The 18,693-nt window shown below is 39.2% G+C and overlaps 1 protein-coding gene across 1 annotated transcript in view; it reads left to right on the forward strand.

Moving 5' to 3' along the window:
* The first annotated feature begins 117 nt into the window (after positions 1-117).
* The window catches only part of LOC127511450 (oocyte zinc finger protein XlCOF6-like), an 832,024-nt gene continuing 813,448 nt past the window's right edge, over positions 118-18,693 (forward strand). Inside the window, exons 1-3 of the mRNA XM_051892262.1 lie at positions 118-784; positions 1,341-1,493; positions 5,878-5,962. Of these exons, the coding sequence (XP_051748222.1) occupies positions 1,373-1,493; positions 5,878-5,962 (206 nt within the window). The 5' untranslated portion in view covers positions 118-784; positions 1,341-1,372. The remainder of the gene's footprint in view (positions 785-1,340; positions 1,494-5,877; positions 5,963-18,693) is intronic.

Below are 18,693 nucleotides of genomic sequence, written 5' to 3' on the forward strand. Positions count from 1 at the left end.
TACATTGTTGAATTGTGTATGTGTGACAGGTCTGATCTGTTTGGAAAGCATTTTGGAACCAATGTTTCAAAAGAGATGGGAATATTATTGTCGTTGACGAAGAGGGGATCAGCAGAAAATTAAAATTTGGGCTAAAAACAAGGAAACAGACTGGTTAGGTTGGAAGGGTGTGGGTAAATTAACAATGAAATTTGAATGGCTGCTCATTAACTGAACCGTTTTGCTATGCTTGATATTAGAGCGGATGGTGTCGCTGTTTAATACTTGGAGATTGGAGAAAGACAAATGGATCTGCGCAGTAGATCAAATTTAGAATTGCAAGTAGATTCAGAGATTCACTTTTTTAAAATGAGAAAAACAATTACTTTTTGCGTTTTAATAGTAACACAAGTATGAACTCTGCTTTATGAATTTGTACACTCATTTTAATGTTTTTTTTATTTTTTTTTATTACATTTGCATTTTAAATCTAATTTATATCTGGTATAAAATGGTTTCTTCACCCAAACATTAGTTTTTCCTCTCTCACTCTTTAGTTAGTTTCCTAATATTTTCAGCATATCATTGAACAACATACATTTAAACATGTTTTTCACCAATATATTCAACTCTGAATTTATGTCATATCTTTTATTATTTGTATATACTGTCATATGTAAATTTCTATGTACCTTTGCGATTTTAGACAGTGGCGTGTAAAAAGGACTTTTATTTTGGTTTTTGTGGTGTACTGTCATAAAGCTGCGACGCTCTCTTCCATCTGTTGTGATCTGACTGCAGACAGGTTTGTGTTTAAGCATTTAAAGTGTTTAAACCGATGGAAGGCAATGAACTTTAATGTTTTACAAGCGAAGCAGAATTAATTGTATATTTGGGAATGTGACATTGTAATGCTTAATCTAACATTAATGAACGTTATTTCTTGTGAGTAAATCTAGCACACGCATAACACAAAAGGTGCGTCTCATTTCTCTCCCTTTATCGTGAATTAGTTTATACATGAATTCGTTATGTAGTGATGGAGAAACTGAGCTTTTTAAACTCCGAGTCAATTGAACCAAATGCTTTTCAAAATGATTCATGTTTTCTCAGCGTGATTCTAAGCGAGACGTGATGGTCAAAACAATGTAAATGAACGACAACAACAAACACAAACGTGTAATGACAACTTTTACAAACGAACTGCAAATATTTTCATGACAGTATTTTTTTATTTTTTTAATTAACTCTCACTCTGACTGACTCCCTTGCCAGTGCGCCGACTACTGAACTAGAAGCTGATTGAGACACACAGATTTAGATTTATTCTTCTTTCTGTTAATTATACTCCTCTTAAACAGGACTGAGATCCACGTGACACACTATTATAAAGATGGCGTTTATTAAAGAGGAGACTGAAGACATAAAGGTGGTGTTTATTAAAGAGGAGAGTGAAGAAATGAAGATTGAAGAAACATTCAGAGTGAAACAAGAAGATACTGAGGAACAAACAGGTTGGTTTTCATTCTCAAAGCTGAACAGCTCAACAGAAATGAATATTTTTGAAGAATGCCATATGAGTGTCATAATTAAAGTGGGTTTATTTGACATGGAGTGTGTCGTCTCATGTGGACAGACATCTTGAGATCACATGACCAGACAAATACTAACGCTGCCTTCAAGTGAACCTGAGAAGATCCTATTTTCACGTTATTACGATTCATTACATTAATTATGACGACTTCACATTAAATTAAGAAAAAATTATACAGAAGTAGCCACAAACTAAATGTGACATTAAACCCAATATCTACTTCTAAATTGAAAACAATGAAAACCATTACTTTCTATCAATAAATTATGCAACAGTATCTAACAAGAACATTTATTTTTCATAAGGCAAACCTTGAAATGTGAGTGATTATCTTTACATTTGGTTGAGTTATTGTCTACATTTGTTCATCATTCAAAGGGCTTTGATGAGCAAATAAAACCACCAGTGAGCACTAATTTTATAACGAACTGCAACTTAATAGACTTAATTCTACTATGCTCGGTTGTAAATTTAGCATCATTATGAAAAATCATTTTTATAATAATAATAATAATTAGGGTTGCAAAATTCCGGGAATTTTCAAAGCTGGAAACTTTCCATGGGAATTAACGGAAATATATGGGAATTAACAGGAATAATGTGAATAAACAGGGAATTTGCAAAATTACAGGTTTGCCTATAACAGGGTATTTAAATGTAGTTGAAAAAAACATCTTGCAGGAAAATTTTTATTAAAACAACCATATTTAATGCAATTTTAGTTGAATTTTTACCCTGCACATTCCTCAATCACATTCACACAGCACACTACTTACTGCAGGGATATTGAGGCCACACCCCCTGCATGCTCTGTGCATTCCCCCAGTCCGTAACATGCACATTTGATATACACAAAAATACAGAAAAAACTAATATTGTAAAACATAACTACAATTTAAAATAATGGTGTAATAATTGATATACATAAAAATATAATTTATTTCTGTAATCAAAGCTGAATTTTCAGCATCATTTCTCCAGTCTTCAGTGTCACATGATCCTTCAGAAATCATTCTAACATGTTAACACAACTGTTTCCAACAATGATAACAAATAAGTATCAAATCAGCAAAATTAGACTGATTTGTAGACACTGAAATAAAAATAACAATTGCTGCAATAGAAAATGTTTAATTTACATATTTACTAAATTAGAATTAATTGAATGTGAAAAATAAATAACTTATTTCATGTTATGACCAAACAAAATGTTTATATTTGTTTTGTTTTTTTTATAAATCTGTATAAATTTCCCAAAATTTCCAATTAATTCCCGTAAATTCCCATAAATTCCTGTTAAGTTTCCAAATTGGAATATTTCCAAAATTCCCCAGGTTAAGTTCCCGTGGAAAGTTTCCGGAAATTTACCTGAAACTTTCCGCCCCTTTGCAACCCTAATAATAATACAGTGAAATATTACAGTGTGTTATTGTTTAATTGTGGCAAACAACACTATAATTGTACGAGGAGTGTTCCAATGTTGGTTTTGAACAAAGTAGAGCACCATCTTGTCCTCCGATTACTTTATTAATAATACAAAATGCTTTCTTTTTTAGTTGTTTTATTTATCAGCCGTTTCAAACAAAAATGTCGAATTACAAGAGAACCTGTCTTTTGTTCAAGTTACTCAGTGCAGAGAAAACACTTTGTACTGCACTGTAAATTATTATTATTTTATTTATCCTTTATTTTACCAGGAATGATCCTATTGAGATATAAATCTCTTTTACTGGGGAGTCCTGGCCAAAATAGCAGCACACAAAGTTTCACAAAAAAAAAAAAAAAAAATTCCAAAGACACAAAACAAGAAATACAAGAAGAAGAAGAAGAAAGAAAACACTCATAACTACAATTCTTAATAACAAAATGTATATAAAAATGCAGTATGATTCTTTCAAATAAGTCTCCAAAAGGTTTCTAATGGGGCGTTCACACCAGACGCGACTTGCGTGTAGTTGGACGCCTGAACATTTTGAGTGTAGTTGCTTCATTCGCGCGTGAAATTCACATCACAACAGACGCGAATTCGCGTCATGAGAGGGGCTTCTGCCAGGCGGCTCCAGACTCGTTTCTGCACACTTCCTCTGAATAAACACATCAACTCATCAGCGGGAAAGTAGTTGTAAAATACGGCGAATAAGCTCAATTTGCCGGCTTTAGCTAGCTTGTAGTCTCAATATGTATATGTATAGTTCAAATTGAGTAAAGAGCAATTTTTACAACTTACCAGATTGTCCGACCTCCTCACTCACTTTCTTCCAAGCAAGATCCTTTTTATTCCTGTTTCTATAAAAGTACGAAGATGTATTGTACAGCTCCGGGTATCCACATACAGCGATGATGATTTTGTCCTCCATGTTGTTTCGGATTTCTGCCTCCGCTCGCTACGTCGTAATCACGTCACTACTAGAGCAAGCTCCTGATTGGTTAATGCGGCGCGAATATTCGCCAAAGTTCAGATTTTTCAACTCGCGAGAATCACGCGTTATGCGCGTCAAACGCCCGAAACGCTCAATTCGCGCCGCAGGATGTCTATTCGCGTCTTTGCATTGACTTAACATGTAAATCACTCGCACTTAATGCTTCATTCGCGTCTGGTGTGAACGCACTATAAGAATAATTAAAGATGGGAGCACTTCTAGCATCAAAATACTCCATATCCTAGGAGAATAAGATGAAAAGGCTGTTTTGCCAAACTCAGAATACGATCTAGACACAGTTAAAAGTGATTTTGAAGACGATCTAGTTTTATATCTACAAGTACAATTAGTGGGATTCCTTCAAAGATAACTCATATGAAGGGATTTAATAACTTTCTGGAGGACTTTAGAGATGAGTAATAAGCCAGACAAATGTGTATAAAGAATAAGTATCAACATATGCACACTTCTACTGCTGTTGCTCTTCATTGTCTGTCTTGTCAAATATGTTTGTAATACAGGTGCGTGGCTCGTCAAAACTACATTGCTCCTGCTTGTTTTTAAACAGCCAGGTGACAGTTTTGCAATATATTGCTTATAGTGCAGACACGGTGTGGTGTTGACTTGGAGGCAAATTGTCCACGTTCAGAAATATAGGAGAATATACTGTTATATTCACACATCGTACTCACCAGGAAAGAGAGAATGCGCGCATAAAGGCCCCAGTATACTTTTTTCTTTTTTACGCATTCCGCTCCGTCTCACATACAGTTGACAGTCAATTTGTTGCCTAATTTAAAGGATTAGTCCACTTTCAAATAAAAATTCTGATTATTTACTCACCCCCATGTCATTCAAGATGTCCATGTCCGAGGAATAAGGGTCTTATCTAGCAAAATGATCGGTCGTTTTCTAAAAAAAAAAAAAAAAAAATGTATATGTTTTATAAACACAAATGATTGCCTCACAAGTGCTTCTGCCAGACCGCCTTCCGTATTCTTCAAAAAGCTTACGCTGTATGTCCTACACCTTCCCTATTCAACTTACGGAAGGAACGCGTCGCCAGTTCAGTTTTTTTCTGTAAGTTGGATAGGGAAGGTGTAGGACATACAGCGTAAGCTTTTTGAAGAATACGGAAGGTGGCGAGTAAATTATCAGGAAATTTTTATTTGAAAGTGAACTAATCCTTTAACAAGAGAACAAAATTAATGTATCGTGGGTCATGGCCACAAATTAAGTTGTAGGAATGAATTAATATTTTGTCTATTTTTCATCATGTCACGTGTGAGGCCGTGACACACCCCAAAACTAGTCAAACTAATGATAATCTTGCTTAATCGACCATAGATCATTTTTGTCAATTAAATTATTATTGACAATTAACTTCTCTGTGATTAATCGCTAGGATCCCTAATTGAGATCAGTCTATAATCAACTATATCTCCTGAATCAAACTGTGCTTTTTTTTTTGTTTGTTTGTTTAAATAAGGGTTTAATTGACAGCTCTAAAGAAAGTTAAGAGTTACTAATATTGTGAAGAGCAGTGGTTGTCAACTCTGGCCCTAAAGGCTACCATTTCCTGCAAAGATTGGCTCCAACAGTGATCAAACTTACCTGCCTTTAGCTTTCTAGTAATACAGATGACCTTGATTAGCTTGTTCAGATGTGTTTGATGAGTTGGAGCTAATTTCTGCTGGAAAGGGGGTTTTATAAGTGACAACTTCTGGCAGGTGTAATGGGGAAAGTTTCCACAGGTTTGGACACCTTTGGTATGTGATCTAGCATACATGTTGTTTGCATGTATGCACTACATATCTTAATGTTTTGATGTTTGTTTTATTGTGCCATTAAACTGAGGCTAACTTATGTTTTTTTTCACCTTAGACCTGATGGCATTGAAAGAGGAGAGTGAAGAACTCAATGAAATTGAAGAGAAAGATCAATATGAGAATCTTAATGATTTCATAAATGGAGAAAAATCTTTTTGTTGCTCACAGACTGAAAAGACTTTAACACGAAAAAAAGGTAAAAAGACAGGAACTAGAAGCTATTTCACTTGCTTTCGGTTTGGAAAGAGCTTTAATCAACAAGGAAACCTTAAAGTACACATGAGAATTCACACTGAAAAGAAGCCTTTCACCTGTCAACAGTGTGGAAAATGTTTCGCTCTAAAAGGAAACTTTAACAGGCACATGAGAGTTCACACTGGAGAAAAGCATTACAAATGCCAACAGTGTGGAGAGCGTTTTGCTCAATATGGAAACCTTAAAGTTCACATGAGAATTCACACTGAAAAGAAGCCTTTCACCTGTCAACAGTGTGGAAAATGTTTCGCTCTAAGAGGAAACTTTAACAGGCACATGAGAATTCACACTGGAGAAAAGCCTTACAAATGCCAACAGTGTGGAGATCGTTTTGCTGAACACGGGAACCTTAAAGTTCACATGAGAATTCACACTGGAGAGAACCCTTACACATGCACTCAGTGTGGAAAGAGATTTGCTCAACATGGAAACCTTAAAGTCCACATGCGAATTCACACTGGGGAGAGCCCTTTCACTTGCCAACAGTGTGGAAAAAGTTTCACTCGTAAAATAAGTCTGGACAGGCACATGAGAATTCACACTGGAGAAAAGCCTTACACATGCCCTCAGTGTGGAATAAGTTTCACTCTAAAAGGAAACTTTAACAGGCACGTGAGAATTCACACTGGAGAGAAGCCTTACATCTGCCAACAGTGTGGAGAGAGCTTTACTCAACATGAAAACCTTAATGTTCACATGAGAATTCACACTGGAGAGACCCCTTACATATGTCCTCAGTGTGGAAAGAGATTTGCTCAACGTGGAAACCTTAAATCCCACATGAAAATTCACACTGGAGAGAGCCCTTTCACCTGTGAACAGTGTGGAAAATGTTTCACTCGAAAAATAAGTCTTGACAGGCACATGAGAATTCACACTGGAGAAAAGCCTTACTCGTGCCTTCATTGTGGAAAAAGTTTCCATCAACAAGGAAACCTTACAGTCCACATGAGAATTCACACTGGAAAGTGTCCATTCACCTGCCAACAGTGTGGACAATGTTTCAATCATAAAGGAAGCCTTAACAGGCACATGAGAATTCACACTGGAGAGAAGCCCTATACATGCCAACAGTGTGGAGAAAGTTTTGCCCAATATGGAAACCTTAAAATCCACATGAGAATTCACACGGGTGAGAACCCTTACAAATGTTCTCAGTGTGGAAGGAGTTTCGATCAACATGGAAAGCTTAATGCCCACATGAGAGTTCACACTGGAAAGAGGCCTTACACATGCCAACAGTGTGGAAATAGTTTCGTTCATAAAGGAAGCCTTAGCTGGCACATGAGAATTCACAGTGGAGAAAAACCTTATACATGCCAACAAAGTGTGGAAGAAGTGTCACTCAAAAAGGAATTCACAGAAGATAAAAGCCTTTCACCTGCCAACAGTGTTGAGAGTTTTGTTTCTTCCATGCAGTCCACATGAGAATTCACACCGGAGGGAACCCTTACACAGTGTGGACTCAAAGAAAATGTTTCAACCGAAAAGGAAACCAGTAACACGTGGCAATTCACTCGAGGGAACAATTTTATATATCATCAGTGGCTATGTTTACATGCTCAACTTTTGTTTCAATCGGGATTTATTCATACCGATTAATGAATCCGAACGTAGTGTTTCCATGAACGCTAAATAAAGTGATGGGGTTGATGTGCGCGTTTATGCCTCTTGATCGGATTAGAAAAGGCATAAAGCAACCCTTCCAACCCGATCGAAATTTCATCCAGATCGAGCTCAATCGGATCGATTATGGTGTTTACATGAAGGCTTTTCAGTCCTAATGAGTTGTCAATCCGATTACTAACAGATTATTTAGTTGCATGTAAACGTAGCCAGTGTGGAATGAGTTTTACAAACAAGTAGAGCTGCTTTACAGCTGAATCGTAACTAGCAACGTCTACACTAGTATTGAACTGAACTGTATCAACATTAAACTAATTCTAACTGAATAACTACATTGGTGTCTTTTTTTAAAAAACATTTTAGTGCTTTTTAGATTACATAACATTTTATCTTAGATAAATCTATCAGATGAAATTACTATCCAAAACTGTACAAAAACCTCAAAAGTTTACAATGTCTTCAGTAGTTACTAGAGAGTTATCATGTTTCTCACTTTAGAATACTGATCCAAATAATTAGTAGTTCCATTTAGAATGATGTTGTAACGCTTGAGTCATTACTATCCAAAACCCTCAAAAGTTTACAATGACTTTATTTGAATACTGATCCAAATAATTAGTAATTCCTTCTTAAGGATTTGGTAATACTTCAGTCATTACTAGTGGGTTACCATGATCTTCACTTTAGAATTAATTATACATTATTCATGTTAATTATGAACCTGTATATAGTAGTTCTGATTAGCTAATAGTGAACTACTATCTTCAACTGGGTACTATTACTTAATAATTCATTAATCAGTTTCTTGTTAGTTAATAGTAGTTACTAAAGTGTTTATAATGCTAATGTTAATAATTTGTTCCTGTGTAGTTATTCATTAATGATGGAACAGTATTCTAAGGCTATGTCCACACGAAGCCAGAGCATACCCTATCCGATCTTTTTTTTCCCTCGTCTCAAGAAATATCTGCATACACACGAAACCACTGAAACGACTCAAAACGATGTAGTATACATGCCAGATCAGTATGTGGCACTGTAATTCTGCAATAGAGATACACTAAAAACAAAGAATAAGACTTGGAGCATGCGCATAAACCTTGCGCGCTGTATACAAACTTTAGTAAAGCTTCGAAATAAAGCTTTATTTTAATAAAGCTTTAGGCTCGGTAGCTTCTGCAGCACGAACGCAAGCGTTTAGTACGCTATTGTTGTTGTTGCTGTTTTTGTGCTGTTATCGGTGTCTGACTAGGGTCGACACGTGGGGTGATGACATAATCGTTTCACAAAATATACGGATTGGATGTACACACGAAAACGCAAAGGGCGTCGTTTTTTTTTATTTATCCACTCTGGGACCCGGTTTCAAAAAATAGCGGTTTCACCTTCTGAAAATGCCGAATCCGTCTGGACGAAACGCCTATACGATACAAAATTTTTGTGTATACAGCTAAACTCGTCTCCGTGTGGATGGGGCCTAAAGTGTTACCATATATTTTACAAAACATGTTCAACTCTAAAGAAAATCAAAGCTAAATATCGGAACAAGTTCTGTGCCAAATTTTAGGTTGATATAAGTAAGATTTTTTTGTGCACAGTACCAAACTTTTCCACTAGATGACATCCAGACTGCAGCGGTAATTCTCGATTTCCATATATGGTTTGAGTGATCTGAACCATATATTTCCATACTTTTCAAAATATTTATGAAGTAGACATCCTATTAAGAACTAGTTTGGGCCATAATATTAAAATATTTGATTTTAATTAAATCCCTAAAACACATAAAAAACATACGGAAAGAATCAGAGCACGTGTTATAGTTTGGCACCACATCATAAATGAAGAATCTATCACTATTTCTCTATTGCTCTGTCATTTCTTTTGAAAATCAGTCATCAAGTCTGAAAGCTTATATATAGTTTGTCAAGGGCCGTATTTACACCTGGTATTAAGATGTGTTTTGGTCGATTGGATCACAAGTGGACGAGAGAGACACAAATACTCGTTTACTGGTGTTTTAATCCATCTCTTTGTCCACTTTCAACCACTTCTGTCCTGATGCCTTTGAGGGGACGGTGTAAATGTACGGGCTTTTTAGATCTAATAGGCGAAATAACAGCGTGCAGTTTGCATATGAACTCAACTGGAGATGATGGGAAAACATACAAAGAGCAATCAGCTTGTGTGTGTGTGTGTTAAAAAAAAAAGAAATGTTAAGAGAACATTGTACTTAACACGTTCATCTTCAACCCAAGCTTATGGCTTCAGCTGGCGAAGTTTAAATCCTGTCTGTTTTGCATGGATTATGTAATGTTTATTGCGTCAGTAGACGGAGAGTAGCCTGTCTTTTGTGGCTATTCGAACACTGTTGACAACATGAGCGTCAAATGCGTTTTTGACTACCTCTGGAAGTGGTCAAAAGTGGACAAGCTCAAAACTTTGTTTCTCAACTCAAAACTCAAACTCAAAACCTGTTTACATCTGTATTTAGCATCATCCACTTGTGATTCGATCAACCAAAACACTTCTTAATACCAGGTGTAAACAGGGCCAAGATTACTTTAGGTTTAGAATAAGATAATATTGTTATAAAAGTATAATGGCAAGTGTCCCGTCGGTGTCGAAGAGGGGCAGTTTTAAAAATGGTGGTTCAAAACATTTTTATAGATCATAAATTCAGTTATTTATTCTTTGTCAATCGTGAAAAGTATTGATATTAAAAGTTAGTTATTTGTACCTGATTGTATGTTTTTTTCATAGTGTGATTTCTGGTCACTGCCTGTATGGTCCGGGTCAAACTGACCCTAATTGGATTCAGCACAATTCCCCAAGAATCAAACAATGCATGAGGGTTAAGGGTTAATGTGGATTCAACAGGAGTGGGGAAGCTGCGCCAAAATTACATAAAATGTGTGATATTCTGCGTCAAAGTGGCAGATCTGGTGAAGAAAATGACATTTTTATAGTGTGAAGATTGGGATCAAATTCCTGGCACATGTCTGAGTTCCAGTCTTGTAAATCAAGTCATTTGAGTCCACAGAGACCATTATTGAACACACAGATGAATCCTCCGAACTAAACAACCACTGAATCATCCACTGCTGACAATGAAGACTCAAGTGAGCATTCAAACCAGTTGCTGTTTGTTAGCATATCAAACAGTATGATTTTATTGAGAACTGAGGCTTAGCAACCAGTATTAGCCTGTGAGAACAAGAAATCAGTTACTTGGCAATAAAACATTATAATAGAGGTGCACAGAGGTTGAGTAATGCTAAACTTCCCCAGAATGAAAATCATGTGTTGTTACTGATGTGTTGCCTGCATCTCCAAAAATGTATTTTTGATGCAAGTAAGAGGAAAGCGAAGAATGATAGTCTTGACCTTCAGACCTTCTTAACTCATCAGAGGGAACTGCTGAGGGAGTATCAAGAATCCAAACATAATCTGCAAACACAGGAAATTGAAGCTTTTAAAAAATGTAAAATAAGTCTGATGTCCCCAGAGTGTGTATGTGAAGTTTTAGCTCAAAATACCCCACAGATAATTTTTTATAGCATGTTAAAATTGCCACTTTTTGGGATTGAGCAAAAACGTGTGTTTCAGTGTGTGCCCTTTAAATGCAAATGAGCTGCTGCGCTCGGCCAAAAGAGGGCGGAGCTTCAAGAGCTCGTTCTCCCCTGTCAGGATTCAGTCAGGACATACTATAATGTCAGAAACTGCGAATATATGCTGCATGGAGATAGAACAGGTATAGTTTAGTTTAATTACGGCTCTAACTTACGTTGTCTTCTTGTTTTTATCCACAATATTAGTACAAGTCAGTTAACCTATGAGATTTATAACGTTTATTGTATTTCACATAAAATATGAAGCGTCTGTTTTCACTCTAGAAAATCACTGTAAGAGCTTAAAACACTAAAATATTATCCATAAACTTTCTCTCTCTCGCATTATCATCAACATACATAGTGAAGTACACAGAAACACTAGTTACAACTAACAGTAAACAAATATATAAAGACCTTATGCCTTTTCGGGTGGTGCTTAATAAACTGGTAAACTTTACATCCGTAAATCAACTCAGATGAACTGTAATAAAGTGCTCTAACCTTCATTACTGCCATATCCAGTATCACTCTGGAGGTTGTATGTTTTGTATTGTCCCTTCGTATTGACATTCGTTATCAAAACAGTCTAGTGTGAAATGATTCGCGCAGACATAAACAAATTTCGGTAGAGTTGAGGGAGCATTTTCTTTGAAAACAAAATGAATCCACCTCGTTTTCAGCGGCTCAGGTTTCAGGAGTAAATGGAGAGAGCTATGTGGATTAATCCATCCAGCTACAGAACACCTAAAACACTTGGGAGACATTCTCGTCAGTGCAGTAATGGCGGACTGTGAACTCGCTCAGGGCGGTTCTATGTTAAAACGGCAGTGTCTGTCAACATTCGTGGGCGGGGCCTGTGGCTAATGTGACATCACATTGCCAGGGATCAGGAAACGGCTTATTCTGAGACACTGCTTATGATTTATGGGGATTAAAATAAAAAGGAGTGGTTGGATTTTATCATCATAGGGTGGTTGTGTACACACACTGCCAACACACATCTATGTCCAAACACCATGCAAAAGTGAATTTTGCATAATAGATCTCATAACTTTAAACAAATGAGGCAGAGGACATCTATGTACAAGAAAAATGGTGAAAAATCCTGCATGTTTTTTTGACTGCTTATTTGAAACATGGTTCCTCTTCTGCAGCTGGTTGAACAGCATGTTTACATTTGGCATGATCTTGTGAAACAATGCCAGGGAAAAACAGAAAGCCTTGTCTTCAGTCATTCTCACAAAGCCCCCTGCTTCTCTGACAGTTGGGGAGTCTCTGACGATCTGAAAACACTTTAAAAAGTCATCCTTGTGTTCGTACAGTGTTTACAACGCGACTGCGGAAGTTCCACCATGTTGTAGAGGCTCTGGGAAGTTTATACGCAATCACTTGGTCAAGTACGGCGATTCGCTTAGGTTACCTGGAGAAGAGCAGTGGACGTAGTGAGCACTTTTGTAGACATCCATTATCTAACCCCATGAAATATTTACGTTATTTAAAAAAAATCTACATATTTTGGACAAAGGGCAGTGCATTTTCTTTAGGTGCGCAGTCGATGACGTCAAATGGTTGCACTCTGCAAGCAACTGGCGTTAACTGTTGCTATTTTTACCACAACACAATGCCATCCTGATAGGATGTAAACATGACGCCGCAGCCACCGATTGGGGAAGTTCAAGCTTGTTCGTGGAGGAACCTGATGATTCGTCAGTTCGTTTATTCAGTCAGCAAGTGACACATCAATCATACAACATTAGATCGATCCATAAACTTACCTTGAACAGATCCAGCGAGAACTTGCATCTCCTTCCAGCAAACACTGTCCCTCTCGGTTAGCATCGGCAAGCAATTGCCACAGAGACACTTCCATTTTGCCCCACTCTCACCTCCTCAACCCTCTGATCGTCTTTGTTTTGATATAATTCATAATTAATGTCTTCGATGTTTTCATCTTCACTAATTTCGTGCTCTGGCTCAGATTGAAAAGGCTGAACAGAAGACATTGTTGTGAGACAGTGGGCTCAAGTTAACGGAGCCGCGATCAGTGCAACCATTTGACGTCATCGACTGCGCACCTAAACAAAATGGCGTCGCCCTTTGTCCAAAATATGTATAAAACAATGTGGATTTTTTAAATAACGTAAAACGTATATTCTCCAGGATATTCGTTTATTTCGGGTCAGAGGGACTGTCAGAAATGTCCGAAAGTGAGTAACTTTAAAAAAAATTGTGGATCAGTGCTGACTTGAGACGCGAACTATTTGGAACGATTCAGTCCGATTTGGTGAACTGGTTCGACCGGTTCACTAAAAAGAACCAGTTAAAAAGAACGATTCGTTCGCAAACCGCCATCACTACTGAAAGCTGTGTTTTCGTTTTATGTATGCAAAATTCGTTTTTATTCTGTTCGAGATGATTTACATGTTCTAAAATAAAGAACAGTAATTTAGGACTGTTTAATGACCTTTGGGGTGCGAGGCACCATGCTGATCTGAGGTAAGGACACACTCAGAGCCAGCACATACTGCCTGAAAGAAAAAAAAATACTGAAAAAAGAAGTTAATGAAAATGCACTCCAAGTGATGGCAAGCTAAATGATGTTTGGGTTCATACGTACATCATCTTGGGCTTAGGTGGCAGGTCCTGGGAGGACTGAGAGGGTGACGGTATATCCTGAGACAAGTGTATAGCTTCCTTGGTGGACACCAAAGAAAAGAGGGGAAATCCTTCTCCTCTTCCTCATCTCCAAATCCCTCATCTTCTACATCCCACAAGCTGTCTGGGATTCTGTGTGGGGCATCTGGGCCCTGCTCAAAGTTCTCCCAGAACTCCCAGGACAGGTATTCCAACCTAATGAGCTCACCTGAGAAAACAAAATTAAATAGAAAGCTTTTTTAGAACAGAAGTCTGTGCGTTACAAAGAAAACAACAAAGCAGGGCATTATAGACACATACTTGTGTACTGTCTTGGCTTGGAATAGTCTTGCACAAGACTATAGCCAAGAAGATGCTTACTGAGTTCATTGAGACTTTGCTGAAATGAGGTACTGTAGCAGTGCGGTGACGACGGGGCCTCGTGTATGACGGCAGCAGCAGCACGGTCCTCTTTCCACCACTCCAAACCCTCAAACAGATGAGCCTGGAAATTTTCCAGGTTAGCGCTCATTCCTGATATAAAAAAGTAAACATTAAATAACATGAAATGAATCATCACGAAAACACACCTTGAGGTGGATGTGCATAATCTTACCGAGTATGAAGTGCTTGTGGAAGGACTCCAGGGACCCATAAGCACAGCTGTAGACAGGAAGTGTGAGCCCTCCGTTTGTAATACTTCCTGCCTGGGTGTACAGCTGCACTCCAGGAGGGTCTGGATGCAAGGAAGATTGCGTCTTTGAGTGTCCCAGATGGCGGATGCCTGTGGTTTCCCTGGCATCCTTGAAGGCTTCCAGCATCTCTCCAATTAGCTGCTCTGTCGCTTCAGTGAGGCTCTCCAGATCCCTCCAGCCGCTGAAGATGGCAGCTGCTCTGGATGTGCCCACAGAAGAGCAGCAGTCTCTGTCCACATAAAGGAGTTTGGGGGGAGCAAATACATCTCCGTCATACCTCTTCACTAGGACTGTAGTCATGGGCAGCAATCTCTGACCCTCGTGTGAGGTGAGCACGGCCTTGATGACCTGTCTGTGTTCATTGCCCACATTGGTGACCCAGGCTCTGTGGTCCCAGCTGTAGTTCCTGCCAGCTTTTTGGCCACCTATTGTTGAAAAACAGAAAATTCAATAAGCTCCAAACAGATAACCTGCAGATCTTTTAATACAAATGGTACATATGCATGTGGTCCTTACTAACTAAGGATCAAATGTATATGTACAGTTGTATTTAAAATTTTGTGGATTCCATCTTCAGGATGGACCCAAAGACAGAGGTGACGCTGGCTTTGAGCTCACCGTACCAGGGCTGAACATTCTCTGTGTGAACAGAGAGGAGCCAATTGGCGGTTGGTACAGTCAGCATGGGTGCTGGAGGTGTGATGGGCCGCATGGTGGTGCCCTGAAACCGGTCACACACAGAGAGGTATTGCAGGTATCTCTCCATCCAGTCCTCACTATGCTGTTCACATAATTTGCCATATGTATATCACAAGAGAACCTGTTAAAACACAGTCAAACCAAGGCAAAGTTTATTAAAGTACCTTTAAAGGTGCTCTAAGTAGAATTTGAACAACGCTGTTGGACATTGTTGATATTTGAAATCAAACAAACCCATCCCTCTCTTCATTGCTAGGTTTGCCAAAACTCACACTCCAATCCTAACCACCCTGCTCCGAGTCGGTCTCAAACCCCGGCCCGATCGCCGTGGACATGTGAGACGAATGCATTAACAATGACGCTAAACACCTCATTCTCTAATGGTGCGTTCACACCATGAATGAAGCGTTAAGCGTGAGTGATTTACATGTTAAGTCAATGCAAAGACGCGATAGACATCCTGCGGCGCGAATTGAGCGTTTCAGGCAAGTTGAAATATCTGAACTTTGGCGAATATTCGCGCCGCGTTAACCAATCAGGAGCTTGCTCTAGTAGTGACGTGATTACGACGTAGCGAGCGGAGGCAGAAATCCGAAACAACAATGGAGGACAAAATCATCATCGCTGTATGTGGATACCCGGAGCTGTACAATACATCTTCGTACTTTTATAGAAACAGGAATAAAAAGGATCTTGCTTGGAAGAAAGTGAGTGAGGAGGTCAGACAATCTGGTAAGTTGTAAAAAACGCTCTTTACTCAATTTGAGCTATATATATATTGATGGACCCAGACACGGCGGCGAACGAGTCTATGCCGTTTTTCAGCCTTCCATAGCACATAAAGCGCAGCTACTCTCTCAACAAAATCCATATCAGCCATTTCACAACAAGACTAGAGCCGCCTGGCAGAAGCCCCTCCATGACGCGAATTCGCATCTGTTGTGAAGTGAATTTCACGCGCGATTGAAGCGAGTAAACTCAAAACGTTCAAGGGTCCGACTACACGCGAATCAAATCTGTTTATCAAATGCTTCACGAAACAAAATGCTTCACGAAAAATAAAGCACAGTTGAACGACAAGGAAGCACAAAAAATGAATGTACAGTACATAAGAGTAAATACAAAGTGTTTGTTGTTAGTCGCCAACAGAACAACAGCTCCAGACAATCAAAACCCAGTGTTACTCACATGAGAAAGAATCAAAGCAGCCTCCGCGTCTGTTTTCAGGCCATCCCACTTAGCGCTCTCCAGCGCTGGAAAGCTTTTCTAATATAAACGCGGGTCCTAAAGTGCCTGCCCAGGCATAAACCTTCATTCCAGTGATATTCTTTTGAGCTGTTTTGTATTGTGTTAGTAATTAGGTTACATTATTACCATTCCAGCCTAGTTAACGGTGTAACATTTCAGTACTTTATTGCTCCTGCCTATGTATTTTTGGCTATAATAAGAACAATTTCTTCTTGACTCACCAGTAAGTGAGGATAGTTGGGAACATCGTGTGGTCCAGAATGTCATAGGACCACGCTGCCAGCTTCTTATGGCAGCGCTGACACTCCTGGTATTCAGTTACCAGAAAGTACCAGCGTAAATTCAGCACCCACCTTGTAGAGCCCACAAGCCCGTCTGCAGTTTGGCGAGCTGCAGATCAGCTTGCATGACCACATCCTGTGAAGCATCCACAAACACAGCGGCCAAGTGAAGAACATGTCCAGTGACGCTGAAGGCTAATGATACTGCAGATGTGACTGGGGAGGATACCACCACATCTGCAGGTTATCTGTCAGCACTGCCTTTCTACCCTGGTGTCGGAAGCAGATCTTCATCTGTTGGCTCTGATGGCAGACAATTGACAATGTTATTCATAATTACATTGGAATGTGCATAGAATTACACCAGGGATATATCTAAAAACTCACCATGTGCTGTGGTGGGGGAGAAGCCGGACAAAAACACTGCTTCAGGAAGATTCGGAGCGTAATGAATCAGCGTATCGAATCATGATTCGGATCGCGTGTCAAACCGCCAAACTGCTGAAATCACGTGACTTTGGCGCTCCGAACTGCGGATTCGACACGCTGATTCATTATTTTTTGGCGCACCAAAAATATTCTCATCGCTTTATAATATTAATATTGAACCACTGTACTCACATGAACTGATTTAAATATGTTTTTAGTACCTTTATGGATCTTGAGAGAGGAAATGTCATTGCTCCCTATGTAGGCCTCACGGAGCCATCGGATTTCAACAAAAATATCTCAATTTGCGTTCCGAAGATTAACGAAGGTCTTACGGGTGTGGAACGGCATGAGCGTGAGTAATAAATGACAGAATTTTCATTTTTGGGTGAACTAACCCTTTAAACTACTTTTGAGTAAAACATTGTCACAACTTTACAAACTGCTCAGTATTATTTCTCCTGACGCTTCAGCTGCATTACACAGTTTAAATGCAAATAATGATAACAATAATACTAATTTGTTACATTTATATAGTGCTTTTCTGGGTACTCAAAGCACTTTACATGGAAGGGGGAATCTCCTCAACCACCAATGTGCAGCATCCACCTGGATGATGTGACGGCAGCCATATTGCGCCAGAACGCCCACCACACACCAGCTTATTGGTGGAGAGGAGACAGAGTGATGAAGCCAATCAGTATATGGGGATGATTAGGAGGCCATGATGACGCAGAGGCAGATGGCCAGGATTTCGGGGTAACATCCCTACTCTTTTTTCGAAGGACATCATGGGATTTTTATTGACCACAGAGGGTCAGGACCTCGGTTTAATGTCTCATCTGAAGGACGGTGCTTTTTGACAGTATAGCGCCCCGTCACTATACTGGGGCATTAGGACCCACACAGACCACACTAACACCTCTTCCAGCAGCAACCTAGTTTTTCCCAGGAGATTTCCCATCCAGGTACTAACCAGGCTCAGCCCTGCTTAGCTTCAGTGGGCAACCAGTCTTGGGCTAGAGGGTGAAATGGCTGTTGGCTATATTCTATGCATCTTTTAAAAAACACAGATAAAATATGAGAAAGTGAAATATATGTTGACTTAAGCCCGAAACACACCACGCCGACGAACAAATGGTGATGAAAGCAGACTGCGGGGTTGGCTCATGTCGGCAGTGTCTGGGTCCAAAGTTGGCCTTACACACCAAACCGACGCTCGACACCCGACGGCCAAGTAGCATGTCCGTTCTGCGCCTGCGTAAGATGAAATGCCTTTCCGTACCAGCAGGTGTCAGTAGCTGAACAGCCAATCAGAATGATCAGATGGCCCGACTGACCGACGAGCTCCGACGGCGATTCAACATGTCGAATTGGCCGAAAAAAAAGC

The sequence above is a fragment of the Ctenopharyngodon idella genome, chromosome 4 (genome assembly GCF_019924925.1).
Source record: "Ctenopharyngodon idella isolate HZGC_01 chromosome 4, HZGC01, whole genome shotgun sequence".
Taxonomy (NCBI): Eukaryota; Metazoa; Chordata; class Actinopteri; order Cypriniformes; family Xenocyprididae; genus Ctenopharyngodon; species Ctenopharyngodon idella.